Source organism: Halichoerus grypus, chromosome 7 (genome assembly GCF_964656455.1).
Source record: "Halichoerus grypus chromosome 7, mHalGry1.hap1.1, whole genome shotgun sequence".
Taxonomy (NCBI): Eukaryota; Metazoa; Chordata; class Mammalia; order Carnivora; family Phocidae; genus Halichoerus; species Halichoerus grypus.
This window is the reverse complement of record NC_135718.1, coordinates 146,856,373-146,882,785: the sequence shown is the minus strand read 5'-3', so window position 1 is coordinate 146,882,785 and position 26,413 is coordinate 146,856,373. Positions and strand designations below refer to the sequence as shown.

Genomic DNA, 26,413 nt, shown 5'->3' with positions numbered 1-26,413 from the left:
AGCACTGAAGTTCCAGGACTGGGGGGAAGATAGCAGGAAGCACCAAAATTGAAGTCCCAGCCACATGGCTTCTCTGATTCTGTTTCTTCTTCTGAACATCGGGGCTACTATCACGCCTTTGTAATTTAGCGGGAGCACGAAATGAGAAGGATGTGGCAGTCGGCACACAGCGAGGATTCAAACACCGGCTCCCCTCCCCTGCTCTTTTCCCTTTAGAGGAACTGCCGAAGCCTGTCTTCTCCTACGCGCCCTCTGTGCAAATAAACACCCGAGAGGCTGATGCAGCTGTTATCCCTGAAACTATGGTGTTTAGCATCATAATACACCATTAGATGAGGGCCCCGTAGGGAGAACTACCCCTTACCCTTGACCACTAAATTAGCTACCCTGTTGGTTCCTTTCATGTGCCAAACTGACTGGGCTAAGGGATGCCCAAACGGCTGGTAAAACATGGTTTCCGGGTGTGCCTGTGAGGAGGTTTCCAGAAGTTATCAGCACTTGGTGAACTGTGTAAAGCAGATGGCTCTCCTGTTCAGGGCCCAGACAGAACTAAAAGATGGAGAAAGGGGGAGTTCAATCTCTGCTTGAGCGGGGACCTCCATCTCCTCCTGCCCTCGGACGCCAGCACTCCTGGTTCTCAGGCCTTGGCACTCGGGACTTAGACCCTCTGCCCCCTTGGTTTTCAGGCCTTCAGACTCAGACTGGATCACATCACCTGCTTTCCTGGGTCTCCAGCCTGCAGATGGCAGAAGGGGGAGCCTTCTCAGCCTCCATGATCATGTGAGCTGATTCTTAGAATAAATCTTCCCTTAGATCTACCTACCTGTTCCCTTATTCTATTCTATGGCACTGTGTCTCTGGACAACCCTGACTAATGCAGCTAACGGACATAACTATTTCCCTAAAAGGCAGAGAAAGGGGCCGGGTGAAGGCTGAGAAGTCGCCGTGGTCTGACAGCTCTGCAGACAGGCACTGCGTGCCAGGATGGGGAAGGACACAAAGCCTGCAAGTTCCCACGGGCCATAAGCATTCATGAAGCAATGAACGCCCATCCTTGTGTCCCGAGTGCAAAGGACAAATCCCCGGCCTTACACACTGAACTTCAGCCCTATTCTGTGGACTAGCATTCCCTGGAGATGGGCTTCATTTTAAAACATGAAGCTGAAAGGATTAGCAGTGCGATTTATTTCATTTCGGTGTGCTGCACTAGCATACGGCTAGTCTGTGCATTTAAAAAGAGAGCAGGCTGTCTGTCGTGCAAGGGTCGGAGGTCGATTTCCTCCACCAGCACCGAGTGGAAACAAAGTGCTTCCTCTGGCAAGGTGACCATCACGCAGAACGTGACCCTGTCTCATTGCGATCCCGACCATCGCCTTTCTCAATGGAATGACAAGGGCCCAGAGCTTTAAAATGTCAACGAGCAGAAAATGTTCTCTACGGACTCCACCAGGAACTTAACCAGGAGCCAGTTCTTTGAGCATTGTCAGGGAGTCAGATCTGTGGGAGAAGCATAATCCTGGTCCCTCTCCCTGTTCTCCAGAAGGGTGTTAAAGATTTCACAAACATTGGCTTTGAGCACAATCACAACTTCCTTGATTAGTTTCTAAAAGGCACTTAGGCACATTTTCAATTAAGAAAGGGACTGAGACATGAAGAAGGACACCGAGCCATCCTCTTATCCCGAGAGACACAATTCCGGGTTTGGAACGGAAGGCAGCCGTTGGGCCTCTATCGAGATCAGGCCTCGCTGCACACCTGGCCATGCCACACGTTCTCAAAAGGCAGATTCCACATCACCCATCTCCACGCACACAGTCTTCAGCTGTGAATAATATTCGATTGTCACGCGGCCATTCTCTCTGCCGAACCCTGAAAGGAAGAGCGGGGTGAGGATGAGCCACGTGACTGAAAAGTCACGGTGACCGGCAAGGACAGGCCCGCTGACCCCAGCCGGGGGAGGAACACACAGCGGACAAGGTTTGGGACGAAGTCCTCAACTGCACATACCAGCTGTGGACCCAGGCATGGGGAGAGGTGACCCACTGGCCTTCGGGGAGGGGGCCCAGGAAATAGCCACGTCTCATTTCTACGGCAGGAATCTTAACTTAGGTATCTACCGCTCTGGGCTGAGATCCGAAAACGTTCAGGCTTTCCTATCCAGTGAGAAAGCAGTCTCTACAACAATCGAAGGACGCCTTCGAAAGTTGGTGCTAACTTGGGGCGCCTGGGTGGCTCCGTCGGCTGAGCACCCGATTCTTGATTTCACCTCAGGGTCATGAGACTGAGCCCCACATCGGGCTCCATGCTAGGCGTGGAATCTGCGTAAGATTCTCTCTCTCTCCCTCACCCTCTGCCCCTGTCCTGCTCTCTCAAAAAAAAAAAAAAAAAAAAGATTACTTCTACTGCTTAAAAGCTAAACTTCTAGACTAACTTTGAGATTATGAAACTTAATAGAGATACAAAGATCTGATTGCATAGGTCCAAATGGGGAAGGGCATCTTAGCAACAAAATGTGGAAAACACAGTCAGCTTGAGATTCTCTCTCCCTCTACCTCTCCTCCCACTTGTGCACACGCATATGCACACTCTCTAAAATAAATAAATAAATATCTAAAGATCTTTTTTATATTTGAGAGAGCGAGCACAAGCAAGAGGAACAGGGGGCAGAGAGAGAGGGGGAAGCAGACCCCCTGCTGAGCAGGGAGCCCGATGCGAGGCTCGATCCCAGGACCCCGGGATCATGACCTGAGCCGAAGGCAGACGCTTAACGACTGAGCCACCCAGGCGCCCCTAAAATAAATAAATAAATCTAAAAAAAAAACCCAAGTTGGTGCTCACTAAAACTTAACTCTACATAATAGAATTTTTAACCTTTTCTTACACCAAATCTGTTAAGAGCAGCTTGCTGTTTACACCCCACCAACTCACAAAAGCAGGGGACTCTCCGGGTAGCTCAGATTACTCAAAGTCCAAGCACTGCCCGGTCACTAGGTCACACATCACAAGGACAGCATCCTGGCCTTTCCTGTCACCCTGCCTCAGGCTTAGGTAGGCTCTGCCTCCAAAGGGCAAGGCCCGGTCCCCACACATCCACGTCTCCAGGGACACTATTCAAAAGGTGACTTCCTACAATGGCTCTGGCAAGGCCTCGCTCGGTCCTTTGTCCCCTTCCACACCCTCTGAGCACAGAGCTAGTTGGGTGGGTTAGTCCAGGTTGTTGCTCCTCAGATCTGGCCACATTTCGGTCTCTCTCTCATCCAAGATGAGACAAGCCTGAGCGCACGGATCCAAACATTTCGATTTGTGGAAGGGAAAGCTGGCCTAGGAGGGCCCTCTGAGGCCTACGCTGTAGATTCCAAACTTTTCCCTGCACCGAGTGTTCTGTCTTAATAAAGCAGCGCCCTGGATCCCACTCTGCATCCTGTGCCTGTGAGCCCAGCTCCTCTGGGCCCCGTGCAGGGACGAGGGTGATCAGTGGAGCATGAGCAGGGAATGCCAGGGTAATAACAAAACATAGTAAATCGAACTCTCAGATTAACACCCATCATGTCATCAGTCTCCTCGGGGTCTGTATGTTTGCCAACACTGTGATGGCCACAGATACGGGCCAAGAGGCCAGGGGTCAGGCTCTTAGCATGGTGCTGCTACAAAGTCGAAACCCATTTTCAGGGAAAGATATGGGAGATTACAGGGAATATTTACAGGCAATAAGCTCCAAAGAGAGAACCTCGAAGCAAGGGCTCTATCCTGGACGCCTCGAGGCTCCTCCTCACACTGGACTTCCACATGCGCTACGTTACAGTAACGCACGCCTGATGGACCGAGTCCACGTAAGCGACGGGCAGCAGCTTAGGGACATTTCTGGTTGTAACCCTAGGGGCTGTCACTGTTGTTAAAAACAAGTTAATATATGCTTTCTGAGATGTAAGAGCCACTTTACATCTAAAAACTCCACAGTGGGGGCGCCTGGGTGGCTCAGTCCGTTAAGTGTCTGCCTTCAGCTCAGGTCATGATCCTGGGTCCTGGGATCCAGCCCCACATTGGGCTCCCTGCTCAGCGGGGAGTCGGCTTCTCCCTCTGCCCCTTTTCCCCTGCTCATGCTCACTTTCTCTCTCAAATAAGTAATAAGTAAAATCTTAAAAATAAAATAAAATCGTAAAATAATAAAATAAAATCTTAAAATAAAAAAATAAAATAAAATCGTAAAATAATAAAATAAAATTTAAAAATCCACAGTGAGGGTGCCTGGGTGGCTCAGTTGGTTAGGCGACTACCTTTGGCTAAGGTCATGATCCTGGAGTCCCAGGATCAAGTTCCCGCATCGGGCTCCCCGCTCAGCAGAGTGTTTGATTCTCCCTCTGACCCTCCCCTCTCTCATGCTCTCTCTCATCCTCTCTCTCAAATAAATAAATAAAATCTTTAATTAAAAAAAAAAATGCTCCACAGGGGATGACAATAACCATCCCTAGTATGGAACCTCTGGGAGTGGATTTATGCCTCCAGCAATCACGGACTGTGAAGAAAAACTAATTCTACCCACGAGATAAACTTTTTCGAGATGTCTACCAGCCATTTACAAGCTATATACACGTCAGAACCTTCTGGAGAGCTTTTTTGGGGGGAAAAAGTTGCTTGGCTTCCATTCCCAGAGACTGTTGTGGTGGGTCTGGGGAGGACCAGGAATCAGGACACTTTCCCAGGTGATTCTGATGCATGGCCATGTTTGGGAAGCTGGTCTATAGGATCTGAATGACACCCCATGTCCCCAGAGACCCAGTTTGCTCTCGCACTTGCCAGCCAGCCCCTCACCTGACTTCTTATATCCGCCGAAGGGCAGCTCCACCGGGCTGACATTGTAGTTGTTAATGAAGCACATTCCGGCCTGCAGCCTGGCCACCACTCTGTGAGCGCGCTGGATGTCCCTATGAAGGGAAAAAACCGAAACAAAACGTGCTGGTTATTCATAGTTCCTTTTGCTCCTGCTCTAACAGGAAAAGTTAGGCTACCAGTTCTAAAGGTCTCAAAGTATTGCCAACTCATTTCCTCACAATGTGTTTTAAAATCTTGTGGCATCCCCGCAAAAGAGAGAAGGACTTGAGTTTTAGAGTCTCATCCGAAAGCATCTATAAAATAAGCAGCAGCAACAAGGAGGCCAAACACTTCGATGGGGAGAAAAAGTCTTTTTAACAAACAGTGCTGGAAGAGCCGACCATCCACACGTCCAGCAAGTAGGAAGGTCGATCCCTTTCTACACCACATATAAGTATGAACTCAGATGGCTCATAGACCTAAAATGTCAGAGCAAAAACCATAAAATTCTTCAAAGAAAACAGGAATAAATCTTCAAGACCCTGGGTTAGATAAATCCTTCTTAGACATGATACCAAAAGTAACAGACAAAAAGAAAAAACCAGAATGAGACTTGGTCAAAATTTACAATTTTTGTACTGCAAATGAGACTATCGAGAAAATGAAAAAGACAGCTTCGAGGAATGCAAATCAAAACTACACTGAGGGGCACCTGGGTGGCTCAGTCGGGTTAAGCATCTGCCTTCGGCTCAGGTCATGATCCCAGGGTCCTGGGATCGAGTCCAACATCGGGCTCCCTGCTCAGTGGGAGTCTGCATCTCCCTCTCCTCCTGCTCATGCTCTCTCTTAAATAAATCTTTTTTTTTTTTTTAAGATTTTTATTTATTTATTTGACAGAGAGAGACATAGCGAGAGAGGGAACACAAGTAGGGGGAGTGGGAGAGGGAGAAGCAGGCTTCCCACAGAGCAGGGAGCCCGATGCGGGGCTCGATCCCAGGACCCTGGGACCATGACCTGAGCCGAAGGCAGACGCTTAACGACTGAGCCACCCATGCGCCCCTAAATAAATAAATCTTAAAAAAAAAAAAAAACCACACTGAGACACCACTTCACACCCAGCAGGATGGCGGAAACCAAAAGGCCACGCAGTAGCGTGGGCTGCCTGGGATGCGGATGCGGAGAAACCGGCCCTCCCCACGCTGCTGGTGGGCACGCGAGGCGGTGCTGCCTCTTGGGGGAACAGCTGAGCAGTGCCTCAGAGAGCTAAGCACAGTCACCACATGACCCAGCAGTTCCACTTCTAGGGATGGGCCACGGGCAGAAATGAAACAGCCACACAGAGACTCAGATACAAGTGTCCACAGAGACATTATTCATAATAGCAAAAAAGTAGAAGCAATCCAAACGTCCACCAGGTGAATGAACAAGATGTATCCATGCAATGGAATATTATTCGGGAATAGGATAAAGTACGGACACCTGCTACAACATAAAGACCCGTGAGAACATGCCGCTAAGTCAAAGAAGCCAGTCACAAAAAGCCACATACTGTAGGATTCCATTTACATAAAATATTCAGAATAAGCAAATCTGTAGAGCGAGCAAGTAGATTAGGGGTGGCCAGGGCCTGGGGGGAGGGGAGAATGAGGAATGGCTGCTCATGTTCGTGGGACGATGAAAATGTTCTAAAATTAGATTATGGTGATGGTTGCACAACTCTGTAAATACACTGCAAAACAGTGGGTAAATTGTACGGTACATGAATTATCCTGTAAAGCTGTTAAAACAGTAGCAACATATCGAGTCACCCTTTGTGAGTGCCTCCGTCCGTCCTGCGGCGGCAAAGCAAGAGCAGAGACAACGCATTCAGTCCTCACAGCGAGAAAGCAGCTCCTCAGAGAGGACTGACAGGCCGTGAAACTACTCAGCGTGTTACCCTAACGGTGGATACCGCTGTGCAAGTCCACGGGGTGTACAACACCGACAGTAAGCCCTGACGTCACTGTGGTCTTTGGGCAATTACAGTATGTAGGTTCATCAATTACAACCAATGTACCCTCGGGTGGGAGACACTGATGATGGCAGGTGGGGGGGTGGGTAAATGGGAAATCTCTGTGCCTTGCCTTCCACTCGGTTTTGCAGCCCCTATGTACAAAGATCTTAATCACAATTTTACTTACAAGAGTTACAACTGGAAACAACAGTCTAAATATGCAACAACTGAAAAAAGGCCTACATATTTTACAACACATTCCAATTAGGAATTACTCTAAAGCCACGGAAAATCACCTTTTTGAAGAATACTGCCCAGTGTTTATATGCTTATAGGTTTCTAAATTCCTTGACATGTAGGTTTTCAATAGGCACCAACCTGATGCTTCACATAGATCAGGACCTTAAATATTTGTCCAATGAATGAATGAAATAGGATAGAATGTTCATCAACACTGTTTAAAGCTCAATTTAGGGGCGCCTGGGTGGCTCAGTCCTTAAGCGTCTGCCTTAGGCTCAGGTCATGATCCCAGGGTCCTGGGATCGAGCCCCGCATCAGGCTCCCTGCTCCGCGGGAAGCCTGCTTCTCCCTCTCCCACTCCCCCTGCTTATGTTCCCTCTCTCACTGTGTCTCTCTCTGTCAAATAAATAAATAAAATCTTAAAAAAAAATAAAATAAAATAAACCTCAATTTAAACTCAATAGCAGGGGGCGCCTAGGTGTCTCAGTCGGTTAAGCGAGTGCCTTCGGCTTTGGGTCATGATCCCAGGGTCCTGGCATCAAGCCCCGCATCGGGCTCTCTCTCTGCTCAGCGGGAAGCCTGCTTCTCCCTCTCCCTCTGCCCCTCCTCCAGCTTGTGATCTCTCTCTCGCTGACTCTCTCTCAAAAAAAAAAATCTTAAACTCAACAGCAGGGGCACTGGGTGGCTTAGTTGATTGAGCGTCTGCCGACTCAGGTCATGGTCCTGGAGTCCGGGATTGAGCCCTGATCAGGCTCCCTGCTCAGTGGAGAGCCTGCTTCTCCCTTGCCCTCTGCCCCCCCAACTCGTTCTTTCTCTCTCTCTCAAATAAGTAAATAAAAAATCTTTTAAGAAAACAAATAGGGCACCTGGGTGGCTCAGTGTGTTAAGTGCCTGCCTTTGGCTCAGGTCGTGATCCCGGGGTCCTATGATCAAGTCCCACATCAGGCTCCCTGCTTAGTGGGGGGCCTGTTTCTCCCTCTGCCTCTGCCGCTCCCCCTGCTTGTGCTCTCTCTCTCTCTGCCAAATAAATAAATAAATAAAATATTTAAAAAATTAAAGAATAAAAAAAAAAGAAAAATAAATAAACTCAACAGCAGGGGCTCTGGCCATTCAGGGCAAACTACGAGATGCTACTCGGGCACCTTTGGACCTCACCTGGAGCAGGCAGAAAATGCTGATGAACATGTCAACTCCAGAGAGGAAATGAGAGCAGTGGCCTCTCTGGGCAGACCCGGCATCCGTCCCCTTTTCCTGCAAAGCTGCCTGAGTGTCCTTCCCCACATACCTGGTAAAGACACCAGCTGCTAAGCCAAAAGTGGTATCATTGGCTCTTTCCAGAACCTCAGCTTCAGTGTCAAATGGTAAAATGGACATAACTGGTCCAAAGATCTCTTCTTTCACACACGTCATGTCGTCTCTGCAATTAGCTGCAAACATCGTAATAGAGTCAAACATCAGTGAAGGAATGATCGTGCTTGGTGCTTGAAAATGTCTTTTCCACAGTAAGCGCTGAAATACACAGCCATAAGAACGCCTTGAGAACCCTACTCGAAACATCGGCTGCATATCAGCCAGAGTCTGAAAACCAATCCTCACGTATCTACAAAGATGGCAAGTCTACGTTCTCTTAAAAAGTTGTTCAGAGCTTGTGTATATACAAAGTACAAAAAGCACTCTGGTCACCTGTATGTCACACTGTACTTTGGGGACACCTGAACTATCTTAAAGATGTAATAAATAACTCTTAGGTTGTGCTTAAGGATAGTTCATTATGTTCTAATTCTCTGAAAACTAGTAATCCACATACGACATTTAGGGAAACGATTAGCCAGAATATTAAATTATTCAGGACAATCACTACCCAAGAGTCCCAGGAAATATTTTATTATCTCCTGCAGGTTGGTAACACTGCATGGCCCTGTATGCAATGAATTCTATGTCGGAGACTCAAAGGTGATGCGGGCATGAAGTAACAGGTGGCAGGCGAGGGAAGGAAAGGTTCCTGTCTGAAATGGAACACTCACTGTAGTTTAGCCCCCAAATCTTAAGGAATCTAAAGTTAACCCAGACTCTCAAACTTTAATATGAATAAAAATTAATTGGGGGTTTATTGAAAAGCAGATCGCTGGGCCCCACTCTGAGAGTTACATTGAGGGGTCTAGGGCAGGAGCCAGGAATCGGCCCCTAATTTAACAGGTTTTCCAAGTGGCACTGACGTCATGGATCACAAACCAGGCTTTCAGAATCACTAGAATAAAGTGATTCAGTTAGCTCCCTGTTCTTTGCCTAGGTTCACAGCTTGTTTAACTTTTTTTTCCTAATTGTAAAATATATATTCCCTGTGAAAAATCTGGAATATTCAGAAATGTACCAAGTATAATAAAAATCACCTTTAATCCCAGCAACCAAAGAAATGTACCAAGTATAATAAAAATCACCTTTAAACCCAGCAACCCTATTAACATTACGATGAATACTCCATTCCTTCTTTTTCTTATGCATACACTTGTTTTTTAATACATCTGGGTTTATACCATACACACTATTGTTTAATCTATATTTTTTATTTGTATCTAAAAATATATTGTAAGCTTTTCCTATTCAGTTAATAAGTACAAGCTAATCCATGGTATGGATGCTAGGTTCATAGCTTTCAAACCTCAGTGGATCTTTTTTTAGCGAGGGCTAAAGGTTAAAATGCATCAGATAATCAAGTGCTGAAAATGGACACAGCTGTCAACCTTAGGGACAAAGATCAGCTGGATCTATCTTCTAGACAAGATGTAAGGAATTACAAAACATAATTCAATCTGTATATAGTTTTTTAAAGCCTGTGAAACTGATTTTTTTTTTACTATTTTTTAACTTAAATTCAATTAATTAACATATAGTGTATTATTAGTTTCAGAGGTAGAGTTCAGTGATTCATCAGTTTTATATAACACCCAGTGTTCATTACATCCCTCCTTAATGTCCATCACCCAGTTAACCCCATTCCCCCACCCTGCTCCCCTCTAGCAACCCTGTTTGTTTCCTATGATTAAGAGTCTCTTATGGTTTGTCTCCCTCTGTGGTTTTGTCTTATTTCATTTTTCCCTCCCTACCCCTATGCTCCTGTTTTGTTTCTTAAATTCCACATATGAGTGAGATCATATGATAATTGTCTTACTCTGATTGACTTACTTTGCTCAGCATAATACCCTCTAGTTCTATCCCTGTCATTTCAAATGGCAAGACTGCATTTTTCTGATGGCTGAGTAATAGTCCATTACATATATTGACCACTTCTTCTTTATCCATTCATCTGTCCATAGTTTGGCTATTGTGGACATTGCTGCTATAAACATTGGGGTGCATGTGCCCCTTTGGATCACTACATTTATATCTTTGGGGTAAATACCCAGTAGTGCAATTGCTGGGTCGTAGGGTAGCTCTATTTTTAATGTCTTGAGGAACCTCCATACTGTTTTCCAGAGTGGCTGCACCAGCTTGCATTCCCACCAACAGTGTAGGAGGGTTCCCCTTCTTCCACATCCTCGCCAACATGTCGTTTCCTGACTTGTGATTTTTAGCCATTCTGACTGGTGTGAGGTGGTATCTCACTGTGGTTTTGATTTGTATTTCCCTGATGCCGAGTGACATTGAGCACTTTTTCATGCGTCTATTGGCCATTTGGATGTCTTCTTTGGAGAAATGTCTGTTCATGTCTTCTGCTCATTTCTTGATTGGATTATTTGTTCTTTGGGTGTTGAGTTTGATTAAGTTCTTTATAGACTTTGGGTATTAGCCCTTTATCTGGTAAGACATTACAAATATCTTCTCCCATTCTGTCAGTTGTCTTTTGATTTTGTCGACTATTTCCTTTGCTGTGCAAAAGATTTTTATCTTGATGAAGTCCCAGTAGTTCATTTTTGCCTTTTTTTCCCTTGCCTTTGGAGACATGTCTGGCAAGAAGTTGCTACGGCTGAGATCAAAGAGGTTGCTGCCTGTGTTCTCCTCTAGGATTTTGATGGATTCCTGTGTCCCATTTAGATCTTTCATCCATTTTGAGTCTATTTTTGTGTGTGGTGTAAGGAAATGGTCCAGTTTCATTATTCTGCATGTGGCTGTCCAATTTTCCCAACACCATTTGTTGAAGAGACTGTCTTTTTTCCATTGGACATTCTTTCCTGCTTTGTTGAAGATTAGGTGACCACAGAGTTGAGGGTCCATTTCTGGGCTCTCCATTCTGTTCCACTGATCTATGTGTCTGTTTTTGTGCCAGTAACATACTGTCTTGATGATGACAGCTTTGTAGTAGAGCTTGAAGTCTGGAATTGTGATGCCACCAGCTTGGGTTTTCTTTTTCAACATTCCTTTGGCTATTCGGGGTCTTTCCTGGTTCCATACAAATGTTAGGATTATTTGTTCCAGCTCTGTGAAAAAAGTGGATGGTATTTTGATAGGGATTGCACTGAATGTGTAGATTGCTCTAGGTAGCATTGACATCTTCACAATATTTGTTCTTCCAGTCCATGAGCAGGGAACGTTTTTCCATTTCTTTGTATCTTCCTCAATTTCTTTCATGAGTGTTCTATAGTTTTCGGAGTACAGATCCTTTGTGTCTTTGGTTAGGCTTATTCCTAGGTATCTTATGGTTTTTGGTGCAATTGTAAATGCAATCGACTCCATAATTTCTCTTTCTTCTATCTCATTGTTAGTGTATAGACATGCAAAGATTTCTGTGCACTGATTTTATATCCTGCCATTTTGCTGAATTCCTGTATGAGTTTAAGCAATTTTGGGATGGAGTCTTTTGGGTTTTCCACATAGAGTATCATGTCATCCACAAAGAGTGAGAGTTTGACTTCTTCTTTGCCGATTTGGATGCCTTTTATTTTTGTTGTCTGATTGGACTTCTAGTACTATGTTGAACAGCAGTGCAACTACCAATATTTTTATAGGGATACTAAGATACATTGTAAAATAACAGAGGGAAGCACGAAAATAACATTACCTAGAGCAGTGGGCACCTCTGAGGGAGGGGGGAAGTAAAAGGGTCGAAGACAGCGGGATGACCATACACTTGCCTGTCCAAACCAGGAGATGTTTAAGATTGAAAAGAGGTGCTAAAAACTATTAAACTACAAAATTTTTTAAATATCGCCAGATTGTCTGACAAATTGGTTTTATTATATTGATGACATATCGTTCAAAGAAAAACATATTCTTCAGCAACTTTCCTGAGAAAAGAAATTCATTAATTGTTTTATCAAACATGCACTACCATTTCTTTTCTTTTTTTTTTTTTTTTGAGCTCCTTGCTTCCAGAACAACAGGTGTCGACCCAGTTAAGTCTCAGGTAAACTAAAGCACACTGCTGTCCAAGAGGAAGGGCACATGGGAGGTAAGGAAGAACTTCTACTCCTTAAGTCTGAGCAGTGGGGACACTGTTTACTGACACTTGCTTCATACCATATACGTATTTTATAAATACACTTTTCTATCTAACATTTATTTCAAACTGTTTAAAAGCAAACAAGAAGAGGACGTACTCAGTACACAAGGTCTCATGTAATATCCATCCTTCAATTTGGGATCTTCGGGTACATGTATGTCTCCACCGCACAGCACTTTCGCACCCTGCCCAAAGAGAAGAAGAATGCATAGTTTCTATTAAACACACAACCCTGATATGCACCCCTGAAACGTTCAGTGTGTCCTGAGCAGACACCTAGTCAGCCCACTGCAGGTACGCAGCAGAACACAGCTGAGGACATCGTGAGCCAAGCAGGTATTAGCACAGGAAAAGTGCACCCAGCAAGGAACGTGGAATAATTCCCCTCCCCCTCGCCCCATCCTATTTCTATTTGTTTCTCACCTGCTCCTTTGCCAGCTTAACAAACCCAAGGACTCGCTCCAGGTGTGGGCGATTAATGAGGGGACCCATCCTCGTATCTTCCAGAAGGGGATCTCCGATTTTTATCTTTTGGGTCCGTTTCACTACTTCTCTTGTAAATTCATCAAGAATTTCCTTTTGCACAAATACTCTTGTGCCATTACAACAAACCTGAAGGACAGACACAAATGTGTATGTAGGAAGGAAAAAGGAAAAGAGGGAAGAATCCAACTTTAATCTGAAAAGAGACAGTATACCTTTTTAAAAGGTTAGTTCCAGCTCTAAAAATTATCCCCATCCTGAACAGAATCACACATGGAATTGTGGACATACCACCCTATCAGCAAAGAAATTGCCTGCCCTTCGAGAAGAAAGTTCTGGCTTTTTGTTTACATTTCCTTAAGGCCATTCATAGATCCACATGAGTCACACGAGCTCTCCTATTGCCTCCTGTCAAGAGGCTCAATGGGGCCGTGTATTTAGAGAGTAGGAGGGGACAGGAAAGCAAAAATAGACTTAAGCACTAAGGGCTTGAGCCTAATAAAAGCCTGAAGCATTTCACAGTGAACATCTGTCTCTAAAATCACCAGTCATGACCATTTAGATCCTCCCGTAGAACGTGAGCACAGATACTGTTCAAATGCTATCAGAACTATAGATACAAAGTCCAAAAACAGAGCCAAGTACTGATGCTCACAGAATAATGAACACATATCAAAAGGTCACGGGAGCTGCCATGAGCCAAATTGGCAATTATCTGAGCATCAGAATAAATAATGATAGTAAATGGATTGTAATCCATAGAATAAAGTAAGAATCCATGGTCCGTGATAATAAAAATAAATGAGTGAAAAAAACACGAGAGAAGGAAAAGTTCCTTCTCACAGTGGAGAGTGAACTGATAAATGTAGAAGAACGGAATTGGGAAATCACCATTTGGGAACCCCCATCATAAAACTGTTTCCAGCAAAAATCATCCAAGGGTGTTAAGACTAGTGGGGGAGAGCTGAGGAGGTAGAGAATCCTGTCGCACTGTCTGCTACGTGACGCGTCTCCCCCGACGAACACCCACCCTCGGCAGGGTCAACAGCACCTCTGAGAAGGACACAACATCGCTTCTGTGGTGTTTTTTTGCCCCAAACACATAACCCAAATCTTACCAAAGGAAACACCAGACAGACCCCAAATGAGGGACATTCTACAAAATAAATAGCTTGTATTCTTCAAAAATGTCAAGGTCCTGAAAGATAAGACTAACTGAAGAGCTGACTGTTCCAGACTAAAGGAGGCTATGCGGACACAACAACTAAAGGCGACACACCTTCCCGGATTCGGTCTTGGACCAGAAGAAAGAAACTGTGTTTTTGTTTAGTTTGCTAAAAGGACTAATGTCAAACAAGTGACAACATGTGGGGCGCCTGGGTGGCTCAGTCGGTTAAACGTCTGCCTTCAGCTCAGGTCATGATCCTGGGGTCCTCGGATCGAGTCCTGCATCGGGCTCCTTGCTCAGCGGGGAGCCTGCTGCTCCCCCTGCTTGTGCTCTCTTTTTCTCTCTCAAATAAATAAAATCTTTTTTAAAAAATGACAATATGTGGATAGGGGCTGCAGAGTGCGTATACTCCATACGAGGTTATTGATTTTACTAAGTGCACCGTGCTTACATAAGAGAATGCACTGTGGGGCGCCTGGGTGGCTCAGTTGTTAAGCGTCTGCCTTCGGCTCAGGTCACGATCCCAGGGTCCTGGGATCGAGCCCCACATCAGGCTCCCTGTTCAGAGGGAAGCCTGCTTCTCTCTCTCCCGCTCCCCCTGCTTGTGTTCCCTCTCTCACTGTGTCTCTCTCTGTCAAATAAATAAAGTCTTTTATAAAAAAAAAAAAAAAAAAAGAGAATGCACTTGTTTCTAGAAAATACACACAGAAATGTAAAAGTTACAGATCTTATGTCTGCAACTTTCAAACCGTTCAGAAAAAGATAACACGCATATGTATGTATAGAAAGAGAAACAGAATGACAAAGGAAATGTGATAAAATGTTAACATTTGAGAAACGTGGCTCAAAGATACAAACGAACTCTTTGCACTATCTGGGCAACGCTTCTGTAAGTCTGAAATTACTTCGAAACAGAAAGCTTTAAAACATGCTGTTCGATGAAGGGGCGAGATTCCTTTGAGACCTGCCAGGGACGGGTGCATACCTCGCCTTGCGTGAGGAAATTGGCCATCAGCGCCCCCTTCACAGCGTTCTCCATGTCACAATCGGAGAAGATGATCAGGGGAGATTTGCCTCCCAGTTCCAATGTGACAGGTTTGATTCCTTTGGCTGACATCTCCATGATCTTACAGAACAAGAACAAACACATTGAGAAGCGTCACGCAGGTAAAACCTCATGCTACATCAGCTAGAACCTGAGCCTCCAGGCATCTTGAACTACGAAGGACCTGCAGCCTTGTCTTGTCAGGGACTTTGCCCTTTCGTCTACCTATCCTTTTCCAGAACCCTTAAGAGAATCCACAGGACTGCACTTGACTTTCTGGGAAAGATACTCTTACTGAGGAGGGAATGCATTTTGAAACTACCGTTCATTCACGTGTCACAGGCGGAAACTCTTCTCTTACTATTACTGTGTTCAAGGCTGACAGTTAGTTAAGGTCAAAACAGTACCTCGGAAATAAATTGAGCGAGCACCCTTCCTTCTGAGGTGGCTGCCACAGAGGAGCTCAGACACCAAGGACCCAAGTGGCAGCCCAGACCCCGCGCTCGGAGACACGGGGAGAAGATGACTTCCATCCCCTCGGGGACCGACTGCCAGCCTAATGTTCTGATCATTCCACTCCACTTCCTTCCCCGCTCACACGTCCAAAGCGCGCTTCAGATCCTTGTCCCGATTCCCACGGCCTCCCTCCCAGCACAAGCTGGGTAAGATCGGAAGGTAAGCCTCCGACATGTACTCTGGGCAGGCCCGACACCGCCATCTGTGGGGACCCATACTGGTTTCGTTACCTTCGAGCCGGTGGGCACACTCCCGGTGAAGGAGACTTTGGCCACGTCAGGATGCTGACACAGAAACTGGCCCGTGGCCGCCCCTCCTTGAACCACGTTGAAGAGCCCGGGGGGCACGCCGGCCTCCGTGTAGATCTCGGCCAGCCGCAGCACCGACACCGGCGTGAAGGGAGACGGCTTGAAGACCATGGCGTTACCTGCGCAAACCCGAGACGCGAGCACAGAAGACCGCTTAAGACCGGCGATCCTCTGAGCACAGGGCGGGACAGGAGGACAAGCCAAGAGCAGCTCCAAGTGTTTCCTGTCCACCCCCCCATCACCTCCTAGACCCGCACTGGTACAAGTAAGTAAACCCAGCTTGTTCTCCCCACCTTGGCTTCTCGCAATGAGCAGATCCCAAGCCACGCACCCGCCCAGTCTCAACCAGGAACACCTTACACCCGCATTTCCAGACCTTTCCACAGCTATGATCTCATTTAACACGTGCCACAGAAGGAGGAAGCGGTGCGCTCACTCCCACTTTAGAGAAGTTGAAAGGAAGACCAGAACGGTTCATTTTGATGAGTCTCCAAAGCTAGTGACTTAGTTCTAGTCCTTCTGTCGCAGCTGTCTCTGCCTCACACGGGAACTTGCAAAAAGCAGGAGGACACGAAGCGGCAACACGAGGAAAGCTGCATTTCAACACAGTGGCCCAACCGTGGTGCTTTCTTTAACCTCAGGATTTTTTCTCCTAAGATACAATAAATCATCTTTTCCCACCGACTCCTCTTTAAATAGTATGAGAAAACTTCTTCAGTCAGCCAGCCCAAGTTTCTCTAATGGGAGCCTTGTTTATCATTTGTCTTAAGAAGGACAAAGTTTATCTTCTGCTTCTTAAGTGAAGCCAAACTTGAGTGCGACTCCCTCCACAGAAATCATCCCACAATTTTTGTGCAGAAAGGAGAACTTATAAGGAGCACAAATCTATATCAATGTGACCGTAAGAAATCAGGCTTCCAAGGCCAAAATTAATGGTCTTCCTTTCCATAACAAAAATAAATTAGATAAATAAAAGTGGGAATGGGGCGCCTGGGTGGCTCAGTCGGTTAAGCGGCTGCCTTCGGCTCAGGTCATGATCCCGGGGTCCTGGGATCGAGTCCCACATTGGGCTCCCTGCTCGGCGGGAAGCCTGCTTCTCCCTCTGCTTGCAGCTCCCCCTGCTTGTGCTCTCTTTCCCTCTCAAATAAATAAATAAAATCTTTAAAAAAAATAAAAATAACAGTGGGAATAACATAGAAGCAATCCGTGTGCGTGCGCTAAGCTGTCAGGTTCCGAGGCGGCAGGGTAGTGGGGGACGCCCGTCCTCTGAGGCTTCAGGTGTCCCAAGGCAGGCCCCTTCTGCTGTAGAGTATGAGTGTGTGAATGAGTGCGTATGTGTGTGTGTGCACGGGCACGGACAGGTGAGAGGCAGAGAATGGGGCGAGAGCAGACGGCTCCCACATGGAAGAGCCATTCTTTCTCACCACATGCTAAGGCTGGCGCCGACTTCCAGCAGGCGATCTGGAAGGGGTAGTTCCACGCGCCTATTCCCACACAGACGCCAAGCGGTTCTCTTCTGGTATAGCCAAACGATCCGCCTGGGAGCTGGATATGCTCGCCTAAGGGGGAAACAGAAGAGTCGCAGAGAATGCAGGACTGCCTTTCCAGAGACTCCGCCAACAGCCCTACTCAGCTTGTACCACACTTGGTGGCCTCCCCACTGACCCCGGCCTCCCCGCTGACCCTGGCCTCCCCGCTGTCCCCGGCCTCCCGGCTGACCCCGGCCTCCCCGCTGACCCCGGCCTCCCCGCTGACCCCGGCCTCCCCGCTGACCCTGGCCTCCTCACTGTCCCCAATACGCCAGCGCTCCGTCTCCGCTCTAATGTTCATTCTAGCCTTGCGTGCACGCCTCTGCACATCCTCTCCGATAAAGAATCCTACCCGTCCCTCAAACCTGTGTTCACTTGACTTAATATAATCCTCTAAAACCTTAGAGCGTCTAGCAGATAATAACTTAAAGGAAACAAGATGGAAGTGTAGGACCCAAACCTCAGACTCTGGCTCCCCACTGCCCTGCTGGGTGCTGGTGACCATCCAACACCAACTACTGTAAACCTCACAGAGTCAAACAAAACAAAACCTTTTCTGCTAACTTAACTGGGTGGAACTAGTAAATATAACGCTTACTGACTCTTGCAAGAACTGGTTTTTTAACAACTTGGCCTGAAGCTCAGGTACCATGCTGAGTGCTTTACGTATATTTTCTCATTTAATCGTTATGATAACGCACGAAGACAGTTTCAATAAGGAAAGATAAAGTAATTCTCAGGGTCACCCACGCGGAGAGTGATAAAACCAGGATTTTTAACCCAGGTCTGTCTTAATCCCCAAATCTCTCTCCTTCACCACTAGGATCTGCTCTTCTGCCTCCCGGCCACCTGCTCCCAGGCCAGGCCAGGGCTCACCAGCCATGGATGCAGCCAAGCCCGCATAGTACTCGAGACACTGCCATGAAGTGTCCATGTCCCAGCGGGCCTCGAAGATGGACTTGCCATTGTTGATGGTCTCCACAGTGGCAAGTTCATCCTTCCGTTCCTTCGGGTAAAACAGAAGACTAGATTTAAGACATATTACCAGACACCTCAACATATTCAACACTCAGACTACATCACACAATTTTTAAAAATAGAAACAGCTTGCATTTTTTTTTTTTTTTTAGAAGGTGCTCAACCTAATTGGTGTTCAGGGAAATGTACTTTTTTTTAAATTTTATTTTATTATGTTATGTTAGTGAAACAGCTTGCACTTTAAATGAAAGGAGTGGTGCTGTTATATTTGGAAGAGAGAAAAAGCTTACTGCGGAACAGAGCCCTGGTCTCCCCTCAAGTTAATCGTCACAGATTTAAGACCCATACCCCGTTTCAAGGTCGATTAGAAAAGGAATGGTTTGATGGGGCCCCTGGGTGAGTCAGTCGGTGAAGTGTCTGCCTTCGGCTCAGGTCATGATCCCGGGGTCCTGGGATCGAGCCCCACGTCGGGCTCCCTGCTCAGCGGGGAGCCTGCTTCTCCCTCTGCTCTTCACCCCATTCATGCGCACGCTCTCTTTCTCAAATAAATAAATAAAATCTTTAAAAAAAAAAAACTTATAAGAAAAGGAATGGTTTGCGAAGTGAATGTTATATATGTGTACGTGTATAAACACGTACACACGTGCACATAATGTGTTTGCATGTATAGAGTAAGAGACAGGCATCATTACGGAAAGGGTAAGCAATCGCCAAACACATATTTGTCAGGTAAGAGGTTATATACACGCATGGCTTTAAATCACCCAAAGACAAGCAGCATGTGAAAATCACAAGATAATTACCTTCTAATGGTCAGTACTCATCAATTCTCTTTTTAAATACTGTCCCAGTTGTAGCCTCCATGACTCAGAGATGCTGGAGATGGTCCAGGGATGGAATGGAAAGGTTTGGGAAACTGGCCTAAAGAGAAAAGCTAAATAATGCCTTTCTTTGTCCCAAAGATGAAAGAGCTGAATGAACAGAGCGTGTAAAAGTGGACGTTGGCTATTATGGATCCAGTGTAAAAATAAACAAGAGGGTGAACATCTGGACATACATAAAAGGTGCATTGAAAACTGACAAGATGCAGCGCTGTCTTATGAAACCTGATAAGCGGGGAGGCAGACCAGAAGCAAAAGGAAATGGCAACCACAAATATCACGAGCCCGTACCCACAGTACACACCTCGGGAGAGAAGAGGGGAGGAATATAAAAATCACTGGGAAAGTCGGACCGTGAGATCTGAACACGCTATGCTTCCATAAAGGCCAGAGCCATCAAGAGTTTTGAGTGAGTCATTCCACCTTCATCGCTACGATAAAAAACATATGGATCCAGTCTCTGCCTTCACGAAACCGATTTTTAAAACAGGAAGTTAGTAAATTCTAAATAAGTTGGCCCAGACCCTGTGCTCTCAGACCCAGGCAGGAGATAAGGACTTCTGTCGCCACGGGCCCAACGCCGGTCAGCCGTTCTAACCACCCCCAGTGCACTGGACTAACCACTCCCTGCCCCCTCACACATTTAGGGCACACTTCAGACCTTTGCCCACAATATCAATGGCCTCCCGGCCCGTACAAACATCTTAGATAAGATCAGAAGATAATCTGGGTAGGTCAGGCACTGTGAACCAAGAGGTAAGTTTTCTTTCAATTATTAGATAACCCTGGAAATTACCCAAACTAAGACACACAGAGAAAAAAAAAATGGGAAAAAAATGAACAGAGCATCAGTTGCTAGAGGAGAGCTTCAAGCCGCCCAGTCTCTGTGTAACTGGAGGCCCTGAGGAGAGACAGAACAGGGGGCAGAAATTCAGTTAGAACTTCCTAATTTTAAGTTAAAGCACTGAAAAAAAACCATCAACCTAGAATTATATACCTACAATTCTTTCAAAAGACAAAGCAAAATGAAGACTTTCAGACACACCAGAGCTGAAAGAACATCACCAGCGAACCTGCACTATAAATGCTAAAGAAATTTCTTCAAGCAGAAAAAATATGACACCACATGGAAATCAGGGCCTACACAAAGGAATGAGGAGCACCAGAGGGAGAGGGAGAAGCAGGCTCCCCGCTGAACAGGGAGCCCGACGTGGGGCTCAATCCCAGGACCCTGGGATCATGACCTGAGCTGAAGGCAGATGCTTAACTGACTGAGCCACCCAGGCACCAAAGGGGCCAATTCTTAAGAGGACACAAAACCCTAAATGCTTATCCACTAGGAAAAAGTGAAACACAAACTAAAATAATAAATTATCTGCTTGAGTTACCACTTTTGGGCTACCTAATTCAAAATAATTTTTTAACGACAGAGGAAAATAGTTGGGAGGAAATCCTCCATGAACACTGCTTCATCTCTGTGTGGCCCAGGCTTTCCGAGCAGAGGACACCGGCAGGCTGAGAGGCAGAGGCCCTGGAAGGCAGACTCGGTGTCTGCCTAAAGACAGAGGTGCCTGGAGAGATGTGCAGATGGAAAGCTCGCTGCTTCCCATTTCTGGAGACACCTGCTTACTTTCCAGGGTAATAAAGCTGGTAACACCTTCCCCCCTGAACCCTGGAGGCGATCTGCTTAGTGAGTCATCTCTCTTGCTCCACGGTAGAGCAGACACAGGCGTGAGAGCAGCTCCTGTCTAAACTGAGTCTCATAGGGTTCCCCTCCTGGGGTGCAACCTCTGCAAGCGACAGGGTAACCGGTGGCTCTCACTGCATCTCCCTGTGGGGACTGGAGCTCAGAAAACTAGTATTAAGGTACTGCCCTGACTGCTGCATTTTGCTGTATCTTTCTCGGGGCACCTGGGTGGCTCAGTCGGTGAGGCGTCTGCCTTTGGCTCTGGTCATGATCTCAGGGTCCTGGGATCGAGTCCCACGTTGGGCTCCCGGCTCAGTGGGGAGCCTCCTTCTCCCTCTGCCCCTCCCCTCTGCTTGTGCTCTCTCTCTCTCAAATAAATAAATAAAATCTTTAAAAAAACAACATATCTTCCTCTAATCCAGCAAGCCTCGTGTCTCCTGTCACTATATATGTGTACATATATATGTATGTATGGTAATTCTCAGACACGTCACAGTTTCTGACTTAACACACTTGTGAGAACAAAAATCACCAGAGTTCTACCACTCAGAGATAACCACAATTCATATTTTGGTGCACATGCTTCTGAACCTTCTAATTTTCTGTAATAAGCATCTCTAGTCCTTTTGCTTTTTAAGACTGTAAAAAGTTTAGGGGTTCAATCGGTGAAGCATGCAGATTCTTGATCTCAGGGTCATGAGTTCGAGCCCCATGTTGGGTGTAGAGATTACTCAAAATAAATAAAATTTAAAAAAAAGACTGCAAGAAGTTTTAACTTTGTTTTTTTTTTAAGATTATTTATTTATTTGAGAGGGAGAGAGAGAGCATGCGAGCAAGAGGGAGGATGGGGAGAGGGGCAGATGGAGAGGGAGAGAGAGCATCTCAAGCAGACTCCCCGCTGAGTGCAGAGCCTGACACGGGGCTCAATCCACAACCCCAAGACCACAACCTGAGCCAAAATCAAGAGTCTGACGCTGGGGCGCCTGGGTGGCTCAGTCGTTAAGCGTCTGCCTTCGGCTCAGGTCATGATCCCAGGGTCCTGGGATCGAGCCCCGCATCGGGCTCCCTGCTCCACGGGAAGCCTGCTTCTCCCTCTCCCACTCCCCCTGCTTGTGTTCCCTCTCTCGCTGTGTCTCTGTCAAAGAAATAAATAAATCTTTAAAAAAAAAAAAAAAAAAAAAGAGTCTGACGCTTAACTGACTGAGCCACCCAGGTGCCCCTAACTTTGTTTTTTAAGAAGGGAACATCTATAAATCTATGACATCTTCCCAGGTAATTAAGGTAGAAAATGTACCTGAAAAAAGAAGAGTAGACTTAAGAGTCATCAGAGGAAAAAATAAACTGTTCAGGACAAGTACACAGAGTTAAAAAAGGAGACAAGCTGCAAAGGACACATGACAACAAAGATGGAGAAGACAAACTGCCAAGGGAGAGGTCACAGAGAGCCAAGATCCAGAAGGCAATTACTCAAAGAAAGCATGGCCTAGATACCCAGGAAATCATGCGAAAATGATTTTCAATTTCATAAAAAAGGCACCGCCTAACAGAGCATCAAAGTCTAACTGCAAACCATCACAGGGAACCCTCAGAGCAACTCAAGGGGGACATTTCTGAAAGAGAAAAAAAGTGAAACATACCCTTATTATTCTGGCCGCCTCCAAAAGAATTCGACAGCGCTCCATGCCAGATTTCTGACTCCATATTTTAAAGGCGGCCTTGGCATCTTGCACAGCCAAATTTACTTCCTTCTCTCCTGAGCAAGTGAAGGTGGCTATCACTCGGCCTATAACCGGAAACACAGTGTTATCTCCAACTGTCGCCTCCCCATTTAAAGAAAGTACTGTGTATCCAAATTCCCTTTTAGTGACCCCCTTCTTGTTTTCAGCTATGGTTTGATTTCATGACCACCCCTACACCAACAGTTCTTAACTCTGTTCTGAGGTGACTGAACCCTTTAGGATTCGAACAAAAGGGGGCGCCTCGGGGCGCCTGGGGTGGCTCAGTCGTTAAGTGTCTGCCTTCAGCTCGGGTCGTGATCCCAGTGTCCTGGGATTGAGCCCCGCATCGGGCTCCCTGCTCAGCGGGAAGCCTGCTTCTCCCTCTCCCACTCCCCCTGCTTGTGTTCCCTCTCTCGCTGTGTCTCTCTGTCAAATAAATAAAATCTTTAAAAAAAAAAAAAAAAAACAATGTTTGAGAATCTCAGGGGTCTTGCGAAATCAAAGTTGAAAGTCCTCAGTCCCCTGGGTTATAAACTCTGATTTGATATCACTGGTCTATGTTCTACATAAGTCATATCATACTACTGAGACGCTTCATGCGTGTGGTTAATAAACAGCAATATCAGGAAAACCTATCCTTAAACACAAGAAAAAATTTTTCTCATGGGGCTCCTGGGTGGCTCAGATGGTTAAGTGTCTGCCTTCAGCTCAGGTCATGATCCCAGGATCCTGGGATCAAGCCCCACATCAGGCTCCTGGCTCAGCGGGGAGCCTGCTTCTCCCTCTCTGTCTGCCTCTCCCCCTGCTCATGCTCTCTCTTTCTGTCTGTATCTCTGTGTCTCAAATGAATAAATAAAATCTTAAAAAAAAAAATTTTTTTCTCAAAAATAAAAAAGTCCGGTCTCTCCTTTTCTTACTCCAACCTTATTCCCTATCCTGGTGCAAAATATGAACCCCACATCCCAAGGGTTGTGACTGACTCTACCAACAAGAATTCTTTAAGTACACCAAATCGGCAGTTCCTTTTCCATCCCCCAAGAACTCCAGGGACTCTGCTTTTTCCAGAAAGACTTCACAAGCCTGCAATTTGTTACAAATTTGAATAGCTAGTTGGTAAGGGCAGTGGCTAAGGATTGCACACATTGTAGGTAATTAAAATAAAGAGCAATTTTTCTTTCTCCTGTAGGACTACAGGGATGGGGGTGGAGAGGATGTTCCCTCCAGAAGAGTCCGCTGATCCCTGGGGCCCCTTCCTGCTCTGACAAGGTTACTACTGCTCTGTGGTTTAGCGGAATGGATCAATCCTAAATTCTGCAGTCCTTCGCAATCCAGTTTTGTCCCTCTGGTCACCTGCCATTCTGGTTTGCACAAAACATTTACATTTTTCTCCCCACAAATATTCCATAAATCTCAGCAAAACAAACATAAACCAAAACCAAAACCTCTTCCTCATTAGCTGTGCGATCTTCAGAATTCTCAGCGCAAATCCAGGGCCCAGCACGGTATTTGGCAACCTCAAGCACTGGATAAAAGCTGGGCTTTTTTCCCTTTCCCAATTCTAATTCATGCACAGAAATATTTTAACGCTAGGAGATGGCAACAAAGCCCTCATTCATGCTTAAAGTCATCTGTGCATGCTTCTTCATTCTCGGCACTAATGTTTTCACCTGCGTCCTTCTGGAAATCCTTTAATCCTTTCCTATGCACAAAGTTGAATACATTACTGCCGTTCTAACTTTAAAAATTAATAACTAACAGGGGCACAACCTCACGCACCGTGGCTTTGTAGACTCTCTTCAGGCCGTTGTAGCACGACCCGCGATCCCCCCCGCGACGCAACTCACCAGCTTTACCAGTTTTCTAGACTCTCTTCCTGTTCCTGTCCAGATGCATTCGCGTTTGCAGGAGTCCTTAGCTGCCTGCACATACAACTCTATTCTCCACACCGTCACTCACTTATGCCCAGCAAACGTCTGCCGAACGCACTAAATGAAGGTTCAGGGCAGTAGGACACCTCCACGAGTGGGGCGGGGAAGCGCCAACCCGCGCCCGGGCCCCGCCGCCGCCCCCCTGCACCGCCGCGGCCCCCGCCGCCCAGGCCCCGCAGCCCGGTCTCCGTCCCGTTACCGGTTGCCGGCTCGAACGCCTTCTCGGTGCCGGAGGCGTCCGCCGGCTCCACGCGGGCCCCGCCGCGGTAATTGAGCGGCTGCGACACAACGAAAGTGCCAGTGCTCATGGCCGCAGCAGGAGCAGGCCGAAGGGTGCGGAGAAGCGGAGCGAGCGCTGCCCAGCGGGCTCGGAGAAACATGGGAGCCGGACGCAGCGCGGGGAGCAGAGGTTTCGGGCGGCGGGGAGGGGCGGGACCGAAGGGATAGGAGAGGCTGGCCGGGAGAGGCCGGGCGGGCAGGGCGGGGCCGCGGGCAGGGGCGGAGCTGGCGCGGAGGGGCGGGGCCGCGGAGAGAAGGGGCCAGCCGCAGAGCCCTCCGGGCCGCGGAGACGAGCGGGGCCGCGGGACTGGCAGGGAGGAGCTGGGGGAGAGGCGGGGCTGACGGGGAGAGGCGGGGCCGCGGGGGCTGGCGGGGAAGAACCGGGGGAGAGGCGGGGCTGACGGGGAGAGGCGGGGCCGCGGGACTGGCGGGGAGGAGCTGGGAGAGACGCGGGGCTGACGGAGAGAGGCGAGGCCGCGGGGGCTGGCGGGGAGGGGCGGGGCCGTGGAGAGGCAGGGCGAGTGGCGGGGCCCTTAGGGCCGGGGCGGGGCCGGCGGGGGCGGGGCGGGGCCGGCGGGGAGGGGCGGGGCGGGGCCGGCGGGGAGGGGCGGGGCCGGCGGGGGCGGGGCGGGCCGGCGGGGGCGGGGCCGGCGGGGAGGGGCGGGGCCGGGCTGCAGGGAGGCAGGGAGAACGGATGCCCGTCACCCCGGGGCGTATCCCAGCTTAAGGGCCTCCAGGTGAGGGGCAGGGTCTGGGAGACTCGGTGGCGTAGGCTCCTAGGCGGTCCAGGTCAGTCCCTCGCTTTGTCAGAAGGATGGGGACACACACATACACACACACACAAATACACACACACACGGAAAATGAGAAGGATGTGAGAAGATGCACAGGTGAATTAGCTTGATCGTGGTGATTATTTCACAGTGTATACCTATATCAAAACATCAGGTCGTACACCTTAAATATATACAATATTTGTCAATTATACCTCAATAAAGATAAGAAGGAAAAAAAAGATCTGAGAGAACCCAGAGAATGTTAAGTCCTTGACTGTAGTACTGTTTTATCTGCTCTCCTCCATGTCCTCATCTGAAGTGGGTGTTGACACTTCTGTTTCCAGTGATGATGGAATAACAGGGACCACATATATCTTCTTGTCTTAAACAACTAGAAAACTGGGCTAAATATAGGAAACAATAATTTACAGATATAGGACAACAGGTAACATAGGACAGTGGTCTGAAGTGAGCCCTTCAAGCTTCCCAGCTGTCTGCCTAAAAAGAGTTTCCAGGCCACAGGGCAGGGAGAGGGAACCCAGATAGAGGCCAGCCATCTTCCTGAACAAGGAGACAGAATTTCCAGTTCAAGAATGTGAAGGGGGCTAAAGAGGAAGGGCTACACAAAGAGAGTTTTG

General features: G+C 47.3%; 1 protein-coding gene across 1 annotated transcript; it reads right to left on the bottom strand.

Annotated features, from left to right (window-relative positions):
* Nucleotides 1–1,168: 1,168 nt before the first annotated feature.
* Nucleotides 1,169–25,156, bottom strand: ALDH9A1 (aldehyde dehydrogenase 9 family member A1). The gene is made up of 11 exons (XM_036113589.2): nt 24,920–25,156; nt 22,712–22,857; nt 18,405–18,534; nt 17,424–17,558; nt 15,922–16,118; nt 15,116–15,256; nt 12,903–13,091; nt 12,577–12,664; nt 8,328–8,469; nt 4,810–4,922; nt 1,169–1,869 (listed from the first exon to the last, which is right to left on the bottom strand). The coding sequence occupies exons 1-11, from the start codon at nt 25,098–25,100 to the stop codon at nt 1,775–1,777; spliced, it is 1,557 nt and encodes a 518-aa protein (XP_035969482.1). The 5' UTR covers nt 25,101–25,156; the 3' UTR covers nt 1,169–1,774.
* Between the last annotated feature and the right edge of the window lie 1,257 nt (nt 25,157–26,413).